This window comes from Hipposideros armiger, unplaced genomic scaffold (assembly GCF_001890085.2).
Source record: "Hipposideros armiger isolate ML-2016 unplaced genomic scaffold, ASM189008v1 scaffold_40, whole genome shotgun sequence".
In the NCBI taxonomy this organism is placed as follows: domain Eukaryota; kingdom Metazoa; phylum Chordata; class Mammalia; order Chiroptera; family Hipposideridae; genus Hipposideros; species Hipposideros armiger.
The window spans coordinates 2,320,868-2,336,090 of record NW_017731390.1 but is presented as its reverse complement, the minus strand read 5'-3'; the positions used below and the strand labels follow the sequence as shown (position 1 = coordinate 2,336,090).

The 15,223-nt window shown below is 48.7% G+C and overlaps 1 protein-coding gene across 4 annotated transcripts in view; it reads right to left on the bottom strand.

The window, feature by feature from the left end:
* Window positions 1-265: 265 nt before the first annotated feature.
* Window positions 266-15,223, bottom strand: part of TTLL6 (tubulin tyrosine ligase like 6) — a 28,817-nt gene continuing 13,859 nt past the window's right edge. For all 4 annotated transcript variants that reach the window (XM_019638503.1, XM_019638501.1, XM_019638502.1 and 1 more), the window contains 9 exons: window positions 14,669-14,812; window positions 13,956-14,041; window positions 8,648-8,873; window positions 7,231-7,406; window positions 5,550-5,738; window positions 4,543-4,720; window positions 3,271-3,552; window positions 1,833-2,151; window positions 266-1,328 (listed from right to left, as the gene is read on the bottom strand). In XM_019638503.1, coding sequence (XP_019494048.1) covers window positions 1,120-1,328; window positions 1,833-2,151; window positions 3,271-3,552; window positions 4,543-4,720; window positions 5,550-5,738; window positions 7,231-7,406; window positions 8,648-8,873; window positions 13,956-14,041; window positions 14,669-14,812 — 1,809 coding nt within the window. In that variant the 3' untranslated portion in view covers window positions 266-1,119. The remainder of the gene's footprint in view (window positions 1,329-1,832; window positions 2,152-3,270; window positions 3,553-4,542; window positions 4,721-5,549; window positions 5,739-7,230; window positions 7,407-8,647; window positions 8,874-13,955; window positions 14,042-14,668; window positions 14,813-15,223) is intronic.

Genomic DNA, 15,223 nt, shown 5'->3' with positions numbered 1-15,223 from the left:
TCAGTCTAGTTGTGGAGGACGTTGCTTCACTGGCCCAAGTTGGCACCATCATTGTGCTCTTCCCTGGCGAGGCAGATCAGTCGCTGGCTTCTGGACGGCTGCTCACAGCAGCTGCTGGCCACTCACGCTGGCTGCTGGCTACACACGGTAGCCCATGGCAACCCACCTGCCGATGCAGGTGACTCTTGGCAGCCCAGCTCCAGGTTGAGCTGCTGTTCAGCATCTTAGCTGTAGAGTGCAGTGTCACTGGCCCTCATATGTGGGATCCGAACTGGGGCCCTCTGGCATCCCAAGCCAGCTCTTAACCAACCTGCCACTCGGCCAGCCCTGGAATGTGCATTTTTACCTGCACCCAAACAGTCCTGCAATATGAGCTACTGGTCATGAGGGGGCCAGATCAGATTGTCTGGTCACAGTCTGCTTTAGGTGACACGATTAAGGGAAATAATTTAAATGTATAGCCTTCTTCTATAGGCAGCCAAGCAGCACAAACCCCTCTACTATATGCAATGCTATATTGTAGAGTTCTCCTAAGTTTTTACATATCACCTTCTTTCAGAAGCACTAACGGTCTGACAGAAGGCTCCTTGCTCTCTTTGGTCCTTTCTCACAGTGGAATCAAAGCTTAAAGGTTTTTGTTTACAAATCTTCTCAGGATCCACTGTCTGCTTGTTTGGTCCCCTCAGTACACTCCATTACAGGGTCAGCTTTTGGGGCAAGTGACCTGGACCTAGGCCAAGCTGGCACAGTTGAAAGGTATGGAAATCAACGCCTCATAGTTGACATTATTCTATTCCCGGGGCTGGCATTAATGACTGTCTCAATTTTAGCCGTAAGTGAAAGACAAGGCAAAGTATGTTTAAAGCAGTGGGAACGGATCAGTCATAGCAGAAATATACATTGCAAGGTGGTGGTGGTGGTGGTGTGGCGGGGAGTCACATTTTGACTGATGTTAGTCTTAATTGTCCACTTACTTGTATGTCTTTATCACCTACCTACCCAACATTCCAAAAATATACACATACAGTACCTGCCAATGTACCAGGTACATAAAAGGATTATGGGTGGGCCTACCTATTGCCTCTCACATCCTTTTTGGCCAGAGATCAGGCAGTGACTTTATGCTCCCTGGTCCTGTATACACGGGTCCTTCATAGCACCTGTATAGCGTCTGCCAGGCCTTGGATCCAGGCGGGCTGGAGTGGCAACCACCAGCAGATCCCTCAGAGAAACATCATGGCTGTGAGAACTCTGCAAGTGGAGGAGGGATGGCATGTCCAGTGGCCTCTTCTCACCAGAGCTTTGGCTGCGGGACAGGGAGAAGTTGTCTGCAAAGGCAAAATCATTGGCATCATCAATTTGTGCTGCTGAACAAATTCCTGGCCAAGGCCACCTCCCTCTAGGGTCCCCAGGTCTAAATCTGATCTTGAATCAGAATCAGCCATTGTTTCTTCTCTCCAAGTAGTTTCCTTTCCCTGTGTCTTCATACTTAATGCCCCCAACTGGTACAGACTCAGCTGAATAGGCCTCATCTGAATGAGAACCAGGAAATGTTGAAGAGGGTACTTAGACATAGCATTCCATTTTTATCTTTCTTGTCTTCCCAGTAAGACTAGGACTTCCTAAGAACATGGACTATGTCTCCACCACCAGACTAGGGTCTCCCTGAGGACAGAGGATGTACCCCCTCCCACCCCATCTCAGACTGGGTGCTCCTCAAAGATTAGGATGGGTTCTGTTAGTTATTCCACCCCCTAAGCTCTTGGCACATCCCTGTACATGCTGGCATTCACGTGACTGGTTATTCCATACCAGCTTCGGGTTGTAGGTACCTGGGAATAAGGACTTCTCCTTCAGTTGAACTTTGGTGAATAGCTCTGATAGCAGATGCTGTTTCTTCTTTAGTGAAGTCCAGCTTGGGTTCGGATTCCCCAAGAAGTGCTGGGATTTTGTAGGCAGAGAAATATTTGATATTTTCTGCTGGATGAGGTGCTGGGGGATTTGCTGCCGCTTACATTTAGAGGAGACCATCCTGTTCAGCTCTGGGCTCCTGCATTCAAAGCTGGTCTTCACAGTCATGCTCAGCAGAGACTCAGGGGAGTCTGAGACCTGAGTGCTGGATTCTGGAGAGGTTTCTACTGAACTTAAGGGCTGAAAGAGAAAACAGTCCAAAATGAGAGTGTGGAAAGCAAATAATTCCTTCCTATGCCATTCTTGATTTAAATGAACAGATTAAGAGCTGAGTTCATTAGTAGCAAGAAATATTAGGTCAGGATAGTTTACTAACCAGGAACTAATTAAATTCTAGGGCAGAAGATGGTGGCAAAGATGGAACAGCTATTGCTGTAAAAATGGAAAATCAACTGTCACATTAAATTATATTTTTGATGTGAATTTTATTGGCGTTTGTTTTGGTTTTGTAGTGACTTAAGAGTTTTTTTTTAAGTATAAAGATTTTGTATCTGGTTTTATGCTTGTATGTATTTATAAAAAAATAATTTAAGTCTATACGTTTTCTTTCCTTCAAAAGGTGTCCATACATCAATGGAGTTTGAGAAACACTGCTTAGGTGCTGGACTCCCCAAATTCATATACCCCCCACAACCTCAGAATGTGACCTTATTTGGAAATAGGGTTACTTCCAGATATAATTAGTCAAGTTAAAATGAGGTCATACTGGATTAGGACGAGTCCTAAATCTAATGACTGGTGTCCTTAAAGAAGACCATGTAAAGATACACAGAGGAGAAACATAAGGAAGAAGTCCGTGTGATGACAGAGGCAGAGACTGGAGTTATGCTGCCACAAGCCAAAGAACCAAGGATTGCCCGCAACCACCAGAATCTAGCAAGAAGCAAGGAAGGATCTTCCCTGAAGAGCTTTCAAATGGAGCACGGCAACGCTGACACCTTGTTTTCAGACTTCTAGCCTCCAGAACTAAGGAGAATACATTTTTGTTTTAAGCCACCAAGTTTGCAGTAATTTGTTACGTCAGCCCTAGGAAACTAATAATACAATAGGTGGTACCCTGCCTAAAAAGAGGGGATGTGTAAGGTGGCCTTTCTAAACGCCCTAAAGTATTGGTCTCTACTCATAGCAGTTATGCCATTCTGCAACTTGGACTTCACAAGTGCAGAAATTGAAGCCCAGGGAGGTTAAGCCTTATTCAAAGGGCCATAGCAAGTCAGGGGCAAAGAAGGGACCAGAAAGCAAGGCTGCCACCACTGCCACCTGAGCTCAGCCCTCTGGAAGGTAGAACATTCCACTTACCAGCGTGCCGGTAAATATGTTCAATGCAGAGGCAGACTTGACTTCCTTGATTCTGGAGATGAGTTTACTGAGCTCCAGCCTGGAGCAGCAGAGAAGGCTTGAATTCCTCAGGTCAGGTACAGAGTGGTAATGCCACGCAGATGCAAGCTTAGGGGGAGCAGGGCCATCCTCCTCCTTGGGGGCCTCCTGGTCGAGGCTGCTGTCTGTCTCATTTTTCTTTGCATCTCTGACATTTGAGAGCAAGTCAGGTGTGCAGGACACTAATGTCAATGGCTGGAGGTACTGGGAAGGAGGAAACCAAACACACAGCCTGTGGGAACCCAGCTCCATTCTCTTCCAGATTCATCTGCACCCAAAGGTAGGTGCAATGGAGATAAGGAGAAGGAAAGTGATTGGTATCAAAGTCTCTCTAATTTGGGGCTCTTAACCTGGAGTTCTGGGACTCCGAAAGGGCTTATGGATGGTTTCATGGGGTCTCTGAGCCACTTAAAACTGTAGTTTCAAAATTGTACCTTTGTATACACATACTTTATGGCAAGAGATTCCATAGCTTTGATCAGATTCTCAAAGGGTTCATGTCCCTAACAAAGTTATTAAAAAAACAAAAAGCAAACTCAAAAACCCTGCTCTACTTCAGGTAAGTCTTTGAGAAAAAGGAGATAGACTGAAAAGTCAATTGACTCTTTCCAGTGAGCCAGAAGAGAGAACAAGGCAGAGAAGGGGGAATCCAAAGGTTCAGATCATAGGACAACTGGACAGCTGGCCCACAGCCGGGACTGGTCCACAGCCAGGGGCTGGTCCACACACTGAGCAGAGAGCAGGCTGGGAGGACCCAGCAGGGTCAGTCACCCTATATAATGTTCTGAGGGTCCTGCCTCCCAGAAGCTCTTCCCTGTGGCCTCCTCTCTCAGCTGTGCCCCTGGCCTGCTGGAAGGAAATGTTTCAACTCAAACCAGAGCTGGGTGCAATGAGTACATGCAGTCCTGGAGCCCGCTTCCCTGTGCTCAGCCTCCCAGCTGCTAGCTCCTACTGGAGGTGGCAAGAAGGACAGACCAGTGAGCATCCTCTCTGCCTGAATGGAGGGATCCTCTGAAGAACGCTGGGCTCCTTGTGACTTCCGGGTTCCCCTTCCTGTGGCCCAGCCCTCTGTGCAGCCCCATTCCTTCAGTGTGTCTGGGCTCTGAGTAGTGGTCGCCTCAGTATCCCCCCACGGATTGGCCCCAGCCGGGGAAGGGTGCTGGGTACCCATGCTCCCCTCCCCTCTGAGTTTACTTGTTTGGAGGCGTGGGTGGTAGCTGCTTTGTATTTCTGCAATTGTGTCTGTTGCCAGCTTCTCGAGCTCTTGCCTCTTGTTTGCTCGCCTGCCGATTCCCCCTGCATCTCGACCTTCTTCTCTTTAGTTTGGAAGGATTTTTTCTCCTGCTTTAGTCTCAGCTCCTGGATCAGTTGCCTGCCCATTGAGGAACAGTGAGTGTCATTAGGTGAGGGATGGGTTGCGAATGCGGATGGTCAAGACTGAGCAAAGAGCCGAGTGCTCCACCTTCCCTCCCCGAGCATGTCCAGTCTGCACAAGTGACTGAAGGTCACAGAGCGGGAGGTGGAGGAGGGCCATCCCTCCAAATATACCATTCCCAGTCTGGAGAATAGTATCCAAGGAGAGATGCGCAAGAAGGGGACTATACCCCACTCTACCACTACCCTATCTCTCTCCTCACCTCCCAGTAGGCCAGATTGCATACATGGCAGGTGCTGGGAAGAGGGTCAGGGCAGGAGGCCAAAGCCCGGGGCTCCCACATTGAACCACTTCATATCCTGGGCCTCTCTGGCCAGTGATGTAGTGGAAATTACATAGTCATATGACTCAAGAGACTCTTTTGTCACTATCTGCTGTATGATCTCTGCTCTGCCCTCTCGTTCCATAAAATGAGGTGGTGGGTGGGGATTGGACTGGATGGGAGGAGTCCCTTCTAGCTCTTAGATTTTATACCTGCATGAATCCAGGAGGCAGCTCTGACGGACTGGGCATTCTGGAGTGGGGTCAGGGAGGTGCCTGTCTCAGGGGCAAGTTTCTAGAAACAGCCACACATCTACTTAATAACACCCATGCCAGGGACTCTTACGATTCCTAGTCCTTGTGAAACTAAAAGCAAATGTTCCCCTGGCAACTTCAAGGTTGGGGAATGAAGCTCAGAGACCCTCCTCACGGTCCCAGTTCAGTTACCCAGCAAGTTAAGCGCCATCCTCCCAACACCCCGCCCACCTTGAGGGTGTCTGCCTACCGGGCATACACCTCCCGGGCCCTGGAGGTAACCGTATTCTGGAAGAGGGAATTCTTGTCCTGGAAAAACTTCTCATACTTCTCCGAATTCAGACTGGGATAAATCAGGCGGAACTCTCCACAATTTTCCTTCTCATACTTCTCAGTTTTCTCTAGACGCACAGCCCGAAAACCCTTGACTTCCTCCATCCTGTTGGGAAGCAGAACATAGGGCTGCTCTGAGACATGGCTTAATTCTTGGAAGGGACATGGCCAAGCTGGATGTCATCTAGGGCCAGGCGGGGATCTTGCACACAACGGTGGTCAATCAGTATTTCCTAAATGCTTCCCTGAGAGGAGATGCTAGCCCTTCTGGGATAGCCAGTGTCATAACGCACTGAGAGCTGGTGAGAATAGTCTTCTAACGGGTCACCAAATTCTCTCCTGTTACAAGTAAAACCCACTTCCCTTTTGGCTTAGTTCTGATGAGAACGACTGTCGCTATCTTCCCAATCACGGTCCCTATTACCCCTCTCTGGAGAATGACAGCTTGTGTTTTGCTAAATTTGAGGGCTTTTCGGATGAGCTCGATGAGCTTTTATGAGCTGTGATGATCTCATTCTTCCTCACAGCCCCTTCGGGAGATGGGGTTCAGGGAGGGGGAAATGAGAAGCCCCTTTTATAGTAGGGAAACCAAGAGCCACTGAGCTATCCAGGGCCAAGTCGTGACAAGGAGAAAGATTCAGAGATCTCTGGCTGCTCCTTACCTGACGCTGCCTCCTCCTCAGGGAGTTTAGGGAAAGCTGGCCCAGTGGAAGGCACCCTAGAACCCCAGACCACACAGCCCCTGGGCTGTGGGTCCAGACCTGCCACTTACCAGCCCGGAGTCTTTGTCTCCTTAGCTTCAAAAATGGGACCATACAACAGCCCCCACTACCTGCCTATCAGGCTCCTTCTAGGAAAGACTACACGTGAAAGTGCTCTGAGAAACACAGTGCCATCCAAACCCAGTTCCAGAAGTTTAACCTCAAAGGACCAGGCTGGCTCCTCTCATGAGGAGGGCAGGGGCCACAGTGGGATCTGAAAAGCAACACAGGCATCTCCTTGACCAGGTTTGGGGTCTTCTGATTCTAGAATCACTCTGCAGAAGGCCTCTGTGAAAAGGCAAGCACTGCCCAGCAGGGAGCAGAGACGCATTAGCTCCTGCCAACACAGGAACTAAAATAAAGGAATGGTTTCACTTTTTGTATTGGTGATTCCAGAACAGTCATGTGGTATCAGTGAACGCAGATCCATTGTATATAGTTATGTCTATAATTTAAATCTCCTGTTTTTAGGAACAAAGGAATATTCACAGTAAAATTGTTCAAACTGCCACATTCTGCAAATATAAACTAACTTTCCAAGTAGGATTATCATTTGTAAGAATGGACCCCTCTCCCCACCAACTTCAGGCAAGATTCTTAATAGTCTCTAACACAACTTATAGTGCCAGACCTTTTATACACATTATCTCATTTAATCTCCCCAATCAACCTTAGTTCCATATAACAGAAAGAATACTGAGGCTTAAAGAGGTGACATAAAGGTCACATAACTAGTAGGCTGTCGAGTTGCAATTTGGACCAGGATGGACCAGTCTTATTGGGAGCAGAGAAGTCATAAAGAATGGGGTCCCTGAGGGGCAGAGGACCCTACTGTACCTGGCCTCCCGAGAACGACATTGCTGCAGGAACCGGCCCCGTTGCCTCTCCTCCTCCAAGACTTTCTTTTTGTCACAGCTTCCCAGGTTGATCAGAACCAAGGTATCATACAGCAGGCTGTCCTTCACCTCTTTATCTAAACAGGAGTCGGTGGAAAAGCTCGGAGAGTGGTTGACCTGTTGAGGGCAAGATGGCAGCTGGAGGCTGGGAGTGAGACCAAAAGGCCACCTCCAAGGAGCTACCTGAGCCCACCTTGGGGCCCTGGCTACCAAGATGAGTGGAAGGGAGAGGGAGAGAAGGTCTGGACTGAAGCCACAGTGAGGAAAGGAGGAAGTGGAACCCACTGTAGTTTAACTAGCTTTTATTTTAGTCCTTTCTTCTTAAGAAGCATCAGGAAGTGCCCAGTCTTTGGTTTTCCCTCCCTCTCGTGTGTGTTCTCTCACATGCACTGTGCATTCCATAGAGCCAGGTGGGAAGGTAGGGAGTAGAAAGGAGTGATGTATTTAGGATCCTGACTGAGGTTGAGGGGGAGGCAAGTGGGAGGAGAGAAGGATTCATTCCTGCTCACAGAAAAGTCCATATTGTTCAGAGGCACTATGTGCATTTGAAACCTTCTAGCCGTTTCTAAAGGCTTGCTTCTGGTGGCTAATTCTGCTCTTTGGGTAAGAGCTCCAAACACGGGAACAGGACTGGGAATGGGGGAAAGGCAAGGTTCTAGGAATCTGATCTACAATTCTGAGTTCTTCACTCTGAAGGCTGACTCTGTCACTGACAGCTGGTACTAGCACTTCTGATTATACCCCACCCACACCCACACCCCCGCTCCCTGTGTGCATACTGAATGGCTGCTTGAGAGGGCTGCTGAGCACAAGTTTAATCCAGAAGAGAGAGAGCCACCCAGAAGCTTCTCTTCCTCCTCTTCCCACTACCCACTGGTCTGGGGGAGGCAGGAAACTCACTGAATGGCTCCCCACCCATTCCTGTAGCCACAGACAGCAGGTCATTCTCTGTTGGTGCTTGGAACTGAGTGGTCCAGGCCCCAGAGAGCCAGGCCTGGCAGCTCTCATCTGACCTTGTACATCGCCAACCCAGCTTTGATGAAGAATACCCCCTTTTTGGGAGATGACTCTGTTACAAAAGGTAGACCTGTCTTTTGAATCACTCTGTGCCTGAGATCAGAGTTTCCAAGTTTGCGTGGACCTCAAAAAGGCACCAGGAATTCTCTAATTCCCGGCTGTCTACCTCCCTCTGGTGGCCACTTCTCAGCTAAGGGAGAAGCCCCAGGCCGCAAGCACTGCGGGAGGAACTGGTGCAGGAAGTTGATTAAACTGATCTAGCTGAGGGAGGAGAGATGAGCCTGAAACCAGCTGACCCCAGTAATGAGGCCAATTTTCACCCCTCACCCCAAACTTCCTACCTCCAGCAGCCAGGGCTTGAGTTTGTGGTCCAACAAAATGTCGAAGCCCAGGATTTCAAAGCAGGCGCTGTTGAGTGTGTGGTTGGGGAAGCAGGTGTGGTAGTTGTGCTTGATGATGGGGTGGGCTGAGATGATCGTCTTGACGATGACGTCCTCGATATCTCTCCATATCTGCTCCACATTGTAGCCATGTCTCTCCATGTACATGTTGAAGGTGGAGAGCTTCCTGGAGGGGAACCACAGGCCATAAGGCAGGGCAGCCCACCTCTGGTCATACAAGTCCATGGCATGCTGTAAACCAGAAACTTCTGGATGAGATAAGGCCCCTGAGCCAGCAGGGATGGACATGCAGGAGCCAGGGTGACACCAGGGCTGGGTCAGCTCAGGAGGGGCCTGTGAGAGCCGTGGCGCCACATTCTTCAAGCCTCCACAGCCCTGGAGTAGGCACAGATATATTGAATGACATGTTAAGACCTGCCTGGGCACTTTCACTGTGACCCAGAAAACACTCATGGGCTGTGGCAGGGACAGAATATCCTGGATAGAAAGTTTAATGGACGAATTAAAAAAATAAAAACCAACATCCTACATCATGGGGTTTGCTTTGGTGGAAATTTCTGAGCCTTTGGTGTTCGACAGAAGTACTGAGGGAGCCTTTTAAGAACCCACTACCTGAGTTCCACCTCAGCCATCTGAGAGACTTCTGGGGACACTAAAGACACAGAAATGTTGTTTTAGGACTACCCACAAGGAAAAAACAGCCCCAGGACACTTCCACAGATAGGGTTACAAACTGCCTCGGGCAAACCAGGATAGTCCAGACTTTAGAACTGAAAGTCCAATATCCCAGGAAACCCTTCACTCGCAGGCCAACTGAGGGATGGCTGGTAGCCCTGTCACAGAGATCAGAGGATGTCTACCCCATGTGGAGAGGTTTGTGAGGAAACATCTGAGTGGATGCCCCAGGCAGCGCCACGCTGGGCTATAGTACAGAGAGGGAGCAAATCTGACAGGTCCAGAGGCAACGATGGATGGGGGCAGACACCCACGCACCCCTTCACATGCAGACATGTGTGCACAGAGAGTTGAAGTGGGAAGTGGAAACATGGGAGGAGGAGAGGCAGGGAGTGAAGAGTAGAGGGAAATGAGAAGACAAGAGACATGGCTCACTGAGGCAGTTCAAAGAGCTCATGGGACCCCAGCCAATGGAGTCAAAAAAGGAGGATGTGGGATCGGCCAGCCAATGCATATTTCAAGGGCCTGCTGTGCATACAAAGCTCATGCAGATCCCAAGAAAATACCACTCTGTCAGGGGAAGCCTAAGGACCCTTTGGGGAGTCAACACACATATGAAACAACCAACGATGCATTTAGATAAAGACAGATAAGCAAAGGCCACTTAATATCCAGGCCCATACCCTCTACCTGCCATTGTCAGGGACTGGAGTGTTGCATGTAAATGAATTTTCCAGGATTGCTTGATGCCAATCCTTTCAAGTGCAAAAAAAAAAAATGTATTTAAATTGTCAAATTGGGAAGTAAAATTTCCCAAAGAAGATTATATACTTCCTTGCCCTCTTATAACAGACTTTATGAATCATAACATAACCTCTTCATGATGACTCAGGCATATCACAAGGAGTGAATACTGTGTAATTTCATAACATCCAGTGGTTAGTCAGTTCAATTTAACATACCAGCTAAGTGCCAGGCACCCTGAAAGATAAAGAGGACCTGATCTCTGCCCCAGAGGTCTGCCAGGTGTCCAGTTGTTGTTGTTTTTTTTGTCTTCTCCTTCACTACTCCTACTGAGTTTGCAGCCTGGTGGGGGATTGATCAGGGGTGTAGTTGGCTTCAAGCTGGGGAGCGGGTAGTTGGGGGCAGGTGAAGCAGTCAGCATGAAAAGCAGATTGTCTCAAAAATGGGGAAGAAAAAGAAGAAGAAAGGAGAAAAGAAAAGGAAGGGAGAGTCCGCCTTCGGACTCTGCCTGGCAACATGGGAAGCACCAGAAGGCCAGGGTACCATTCTAACCCTCAATGGGCTTAAGTTCAACAGGGCACACAAGACAAACACGGCACTAAGCAAAGAGCAGTTATGGGCTCTGGCTGATGTTGACCATAATGGTGGTGGGAGTCCAGAGATGGAAAGGTCACAGCAGGTGGTTAGACTCAGATTCCACAGGCTTGTCCTTAGAGATGGAACCCAGTGCGCTCATCTGATAAGTGAGGAAACGGAGGCCCACAGAGAAGATGGGTTTTGCCCACACTACAGTGGTTATGTGGCTGGACCAGAATCCAGAACGCGGTCAGAGAAGGCAACGTGGGAGCTTAATGAGACAGAAGGGCCTTCAAGGATGCTTTCACATGTTTTCAGTTGGAGCTGAGCAAAGGAAGAGAGGTGGGAATGAGCAAGGCCTTATATCAAGTATGAGCAAAAGAGTGTCCTGGTAGAACATCATGGAACGAATAGAACAGGCAGTGTTTGCTAGTGGCTAAGGGCATGGCCTCAGGAGTTTTCATTCCAGCTCTCCCACATCCTAGCTGTGCAACCTTGGGCAAGTTACTTAACCTTTTTACACCTGTTTCCTAATATGCAAAATCGGGATGATCATAATACCAGGGGTGCCAAAAAATGTGTACAAGTGGACACTGTGGTCAACGTTGCTCGAGCAGTAGTTCGCCATAATCAGAAGTGTCTGGACGCTGATGGTAACCACTTTGAGCACCTCTTGTAATTGCAGAAGTCAAACGTGACTTGTGTTCATCTTTTGTTATCGGTATATATTGAGTGTTACAATTTGAATAGGTTTTTCCTTTCTTAAAATGTGTACACATTTTTTTTTTGCACCCTCTGTATAGTGTTGTTGAAAGGATTAACTGGGTTGAGGTATGTAAATGTCTTACAACAGCGCCTGGCATATAACATGTGTTCAACAAATGAAATGTTGACTCTTAGTGTAGTGGTAAAAATAGTGGAAAGTGGCATCTGGTCAAATTATAGTAGATTGAGCAAAGGAATTTGAACCTGATGCTCTAGGCACCTGGGACCCACATTGGTTACTGAGAGTAGAAGTAATGAGTATATGGAATGTATAATAATAACAGCATCTACTTGCATGGGGGTTATTGTTTTTGAAGCCCATTCATACCTATCATCTCAACTGGTCCTTAAGACATCTCTGTGAGGCTGGCCAGCCAGGATTCTTGTTTTATTATGTCATTTTAGAGATGAGAAAATAGGGGTACAGAGAGGGTAAGCAGAAGTGCCTGGAGCTAGGGAGAAGAGCGAGGAGGCTGATGGAGCCATCGGGTCTGAGGCTGAAGCGAGGTCTGGGCCTACTGGAAAGGGACACGGGGACATTTGAAGGAGGAATGTCCAGGATTCAATGACTCAATGGAAAAGGAAACATCCAAGATGACACTAAACTCTGATCCTACCGATTTAGAAAGTAGAGATGGGGGAGTTGGGCAGGGGAACCAGTTTGGAATGCTGAGGTGGAAGCAAGGAGACAGAACACAACCATGTCGGGAAATGCTAAGTTGGAGGCAATAGGGTACAGCTGAGGAGAGATGGGCCTGGAGCTCAGGGGACACAGGCTGAACCAAGCAAGGGCAGGGTGGAGGCCAGGGGAGCAGATGACTGCTCCAGCAGAGAGGGTGCATGGAGAGGATCAGAGGGGTGAGTCCAGACCCGGGGTGAGAGAGCGGTGAGGAGAAGGAAGAGGCCGGGGGGAGGGGGAATGGAGGGCGGCAGGGCAATCCTGCACACCCTCACCTTCGTCCCCCATAACACCCTCTTCATCACAGCCTGAGGGCCCCAAGCCTGTTGTTGGAGTGTTAGTTCTCATAAGAGGAGGACAATGAGGGCCCTTTGATTACACACCCTTAGACTAAGGAAAAATCACATTAGCCACAAGCACTGTCCATGCTGCTATCATGGAGTCATGTGAGTCTCACAGTGACTCTACGAGGTGAGGAGGGCATGGCAGGGCAGGGTAGGGCATCTTATCACCCTCATTTTACAGAGCAAGAAATGGAGGCTTGGAGAGATGAAGGGACTTGCCCAAGCAGACTCAGCTGGAAAAGTCAGCGCGGGACTGGAAAATCAGGCCTCACTGAGCACTGAAGCTCCACATGCAAACAGCACAGGAGTCTCTGCCGGTGCCCACAGTCCAGGTGGGGAGAGGAGGTGGGAGAGCTTCAGGCAAGAGGGGTGGCTGGTACCTTCTAAAAAGGGGGGATCACTTCCACCCAGCCCAACATGTCCCCTCAAGTAGGTTTAATCTGGTGATTTTCCATTTGGTTTTTGGAGCTCTGCCGCTGAGGGAGTCATGAAATTATCAGTGTCTCTCTGATGCTCTGAAGCCAAACAGACTGCCTGCTGATTAGTCCTTTAAAGCCTGGTGCAGAAGGAGCATGGAGTCTAACAGACCTACCTTCTCATCCTGCTCTAGCATTTATAGCTGTGTGGCCTTGACAACTTACTTAACCTCTCTGAGACTCAGTTTCCTCATCTGCAAAACAGAAATGGCACCTAATTCATAGTTCTCCACCTACAAAGGATAGAGTATAATGCCTCTGCCATAGTGCTGTGAAAATTCAAATTAAAAAAAAAAGCACACAAAGCACCCAGCTTGGGCCCCAACACACACGAGGCCACCATAAATATTTCCTTTTTCTTTCCCCTTTGCCTGGTCATGTTCACATTCTTCAGTCCTCCTTTTTCTTAAAACTCAAATGAGAACAGGATTAGATGATAACATGCATGTACAAGATGCTTGGGAAGATATTCATGCATTCCTCTCATTTTTCCTCCTTCTTCTGGAGAATCTTACAGCCAGCCAGCCACATGTCATGTCACACATGACACATCATTTGAGAATCTCTGTTGGAGCAACACCCCAGGGAAACACAGGCTTAGGAACAATTGCCTGCCCTATCCTTTTCCCAAGGCAGACCAGCAATCAATAAATATCTGTCGGTTTGGAAATGTCAGAAGGGTCAACTGTAACAAGGATATGTTTTGGTGTGTGTGTATGTGTGTGTATCCTGCTGGAGAAACAGTTCATGTTTATCTGTCCTCCTCCCATCCTCCTAGGGTTTTACGATGTAGCCTTCTATTAATGATTAACAGCCAGAGGGCAGAGACTAAGGCGTCTGTTCTGGGTTTAGAGGCAAAGGAACATTTTCTGAGACGGTGTGATCCAAGATGGCAACACAGATGGGGACTGGCCGGGTTTGGGTAGAATCCCAGAGAGCAGCTCTGAGACCGGCAGGGAAAGAAAAGAGAAGGAGAGCTGCTGCCTTACCTCTTGCTGCCAGAGTGAACATCTCGAATGAAATTGGAACTGTGCTTATTAATGGAATAATTCGTCAGGTGCATGCAGATATCCTCCTGGGGAAGAGACACAAGTGTGCGGGGTCAGGAGGAAGGCCAGGCTTCCCACTTCCTCTCTGTGCCCGCCCATGTCCCCTAGGGCTTAGAGACAGGGAAGAAAGGGGAAGTTTTCGGGCTTATTTAAACGGCAAGACAGAGGAAGTAAGAATGATTATCCTACAGCTTGGAGTATAAGAAACTCCAATTCCTCCTGAGAGTGGGTGGTGCCCTGCCTGAGGAACACTTCAGAAGTACTGGAGGACTTGGGATGTGGGGGTAGGAATGGGGGCTCGTCCAAGGCCTGCCCTCCTACCATGGAACTGTGGCACTGGCTTTGCAGTCAAGAAGTAGCCACGAGTCCCAGCCTGATCTCTTCCTAGTTCTGTGACTTTAAACAAGTCCTTATACTCGCTGGGTTTTCATTAACGCTCTGTAAAAAGGAGGCGATAATCCCTATTTCTGAGGGCTCCTGGGAGGGCTAAGAAAAAAGAATGTATGCAACCTGGCGTACAGTAAGTGCTCAGCAAATGATAGCCACACCCACAATGTTTGAGAATGTGGATTTAACTCGGGTTTTGCCTTTGTTTCTGTTTTTTTAAATCACACGAAGGGAGGAGGGGGAGGAGACATGTCCCCTGAGCTTACCAGGTTGTCTGTGCAAGGAGGGGAGTAAGAGGTTGTGGCAAAGCGGACCAGTCCTTCACTGTATGCAAAAATCCTGAGAGGGTCACAGGATGTCATCAGCACATAAACCCGTAGGTCAAACTTGAATCCATCAATGATAAAGGGCTGGGAGGAGAGAACAGAGGTCACACAAGCATCGAAGGAGAAATTCAGACTTGAAGATCATTAGCGCCCCATCTAGTTTTCGAGGTGTCAGCTCCAACATTGCCTGGTGTTACACAGTGTAGGCTTGGCCAGGGCTGGGGGGCAGGAGGAGAAGGGGATTCGGGATTTGTGACCAGCCATGTGACCTTGTAGAAGTCACTAACCCACCCTGTGCCTCAGTTTCCTGATTTGTTAAATGGCATGAGTAACCACCTCCAAGAGATCTCCTGGCAACTATACAAGGTAACATTAAGAAGCCCTGTGATGGGACCAGCCGAGTGGCACATTGGTTAAGAGGTGGCTTGGGATGCCAGCTCTGAGCAGCAGGGCCCCAGTCAGATCCCACATTAGGGCCAGTGACGCTGTGCCCTC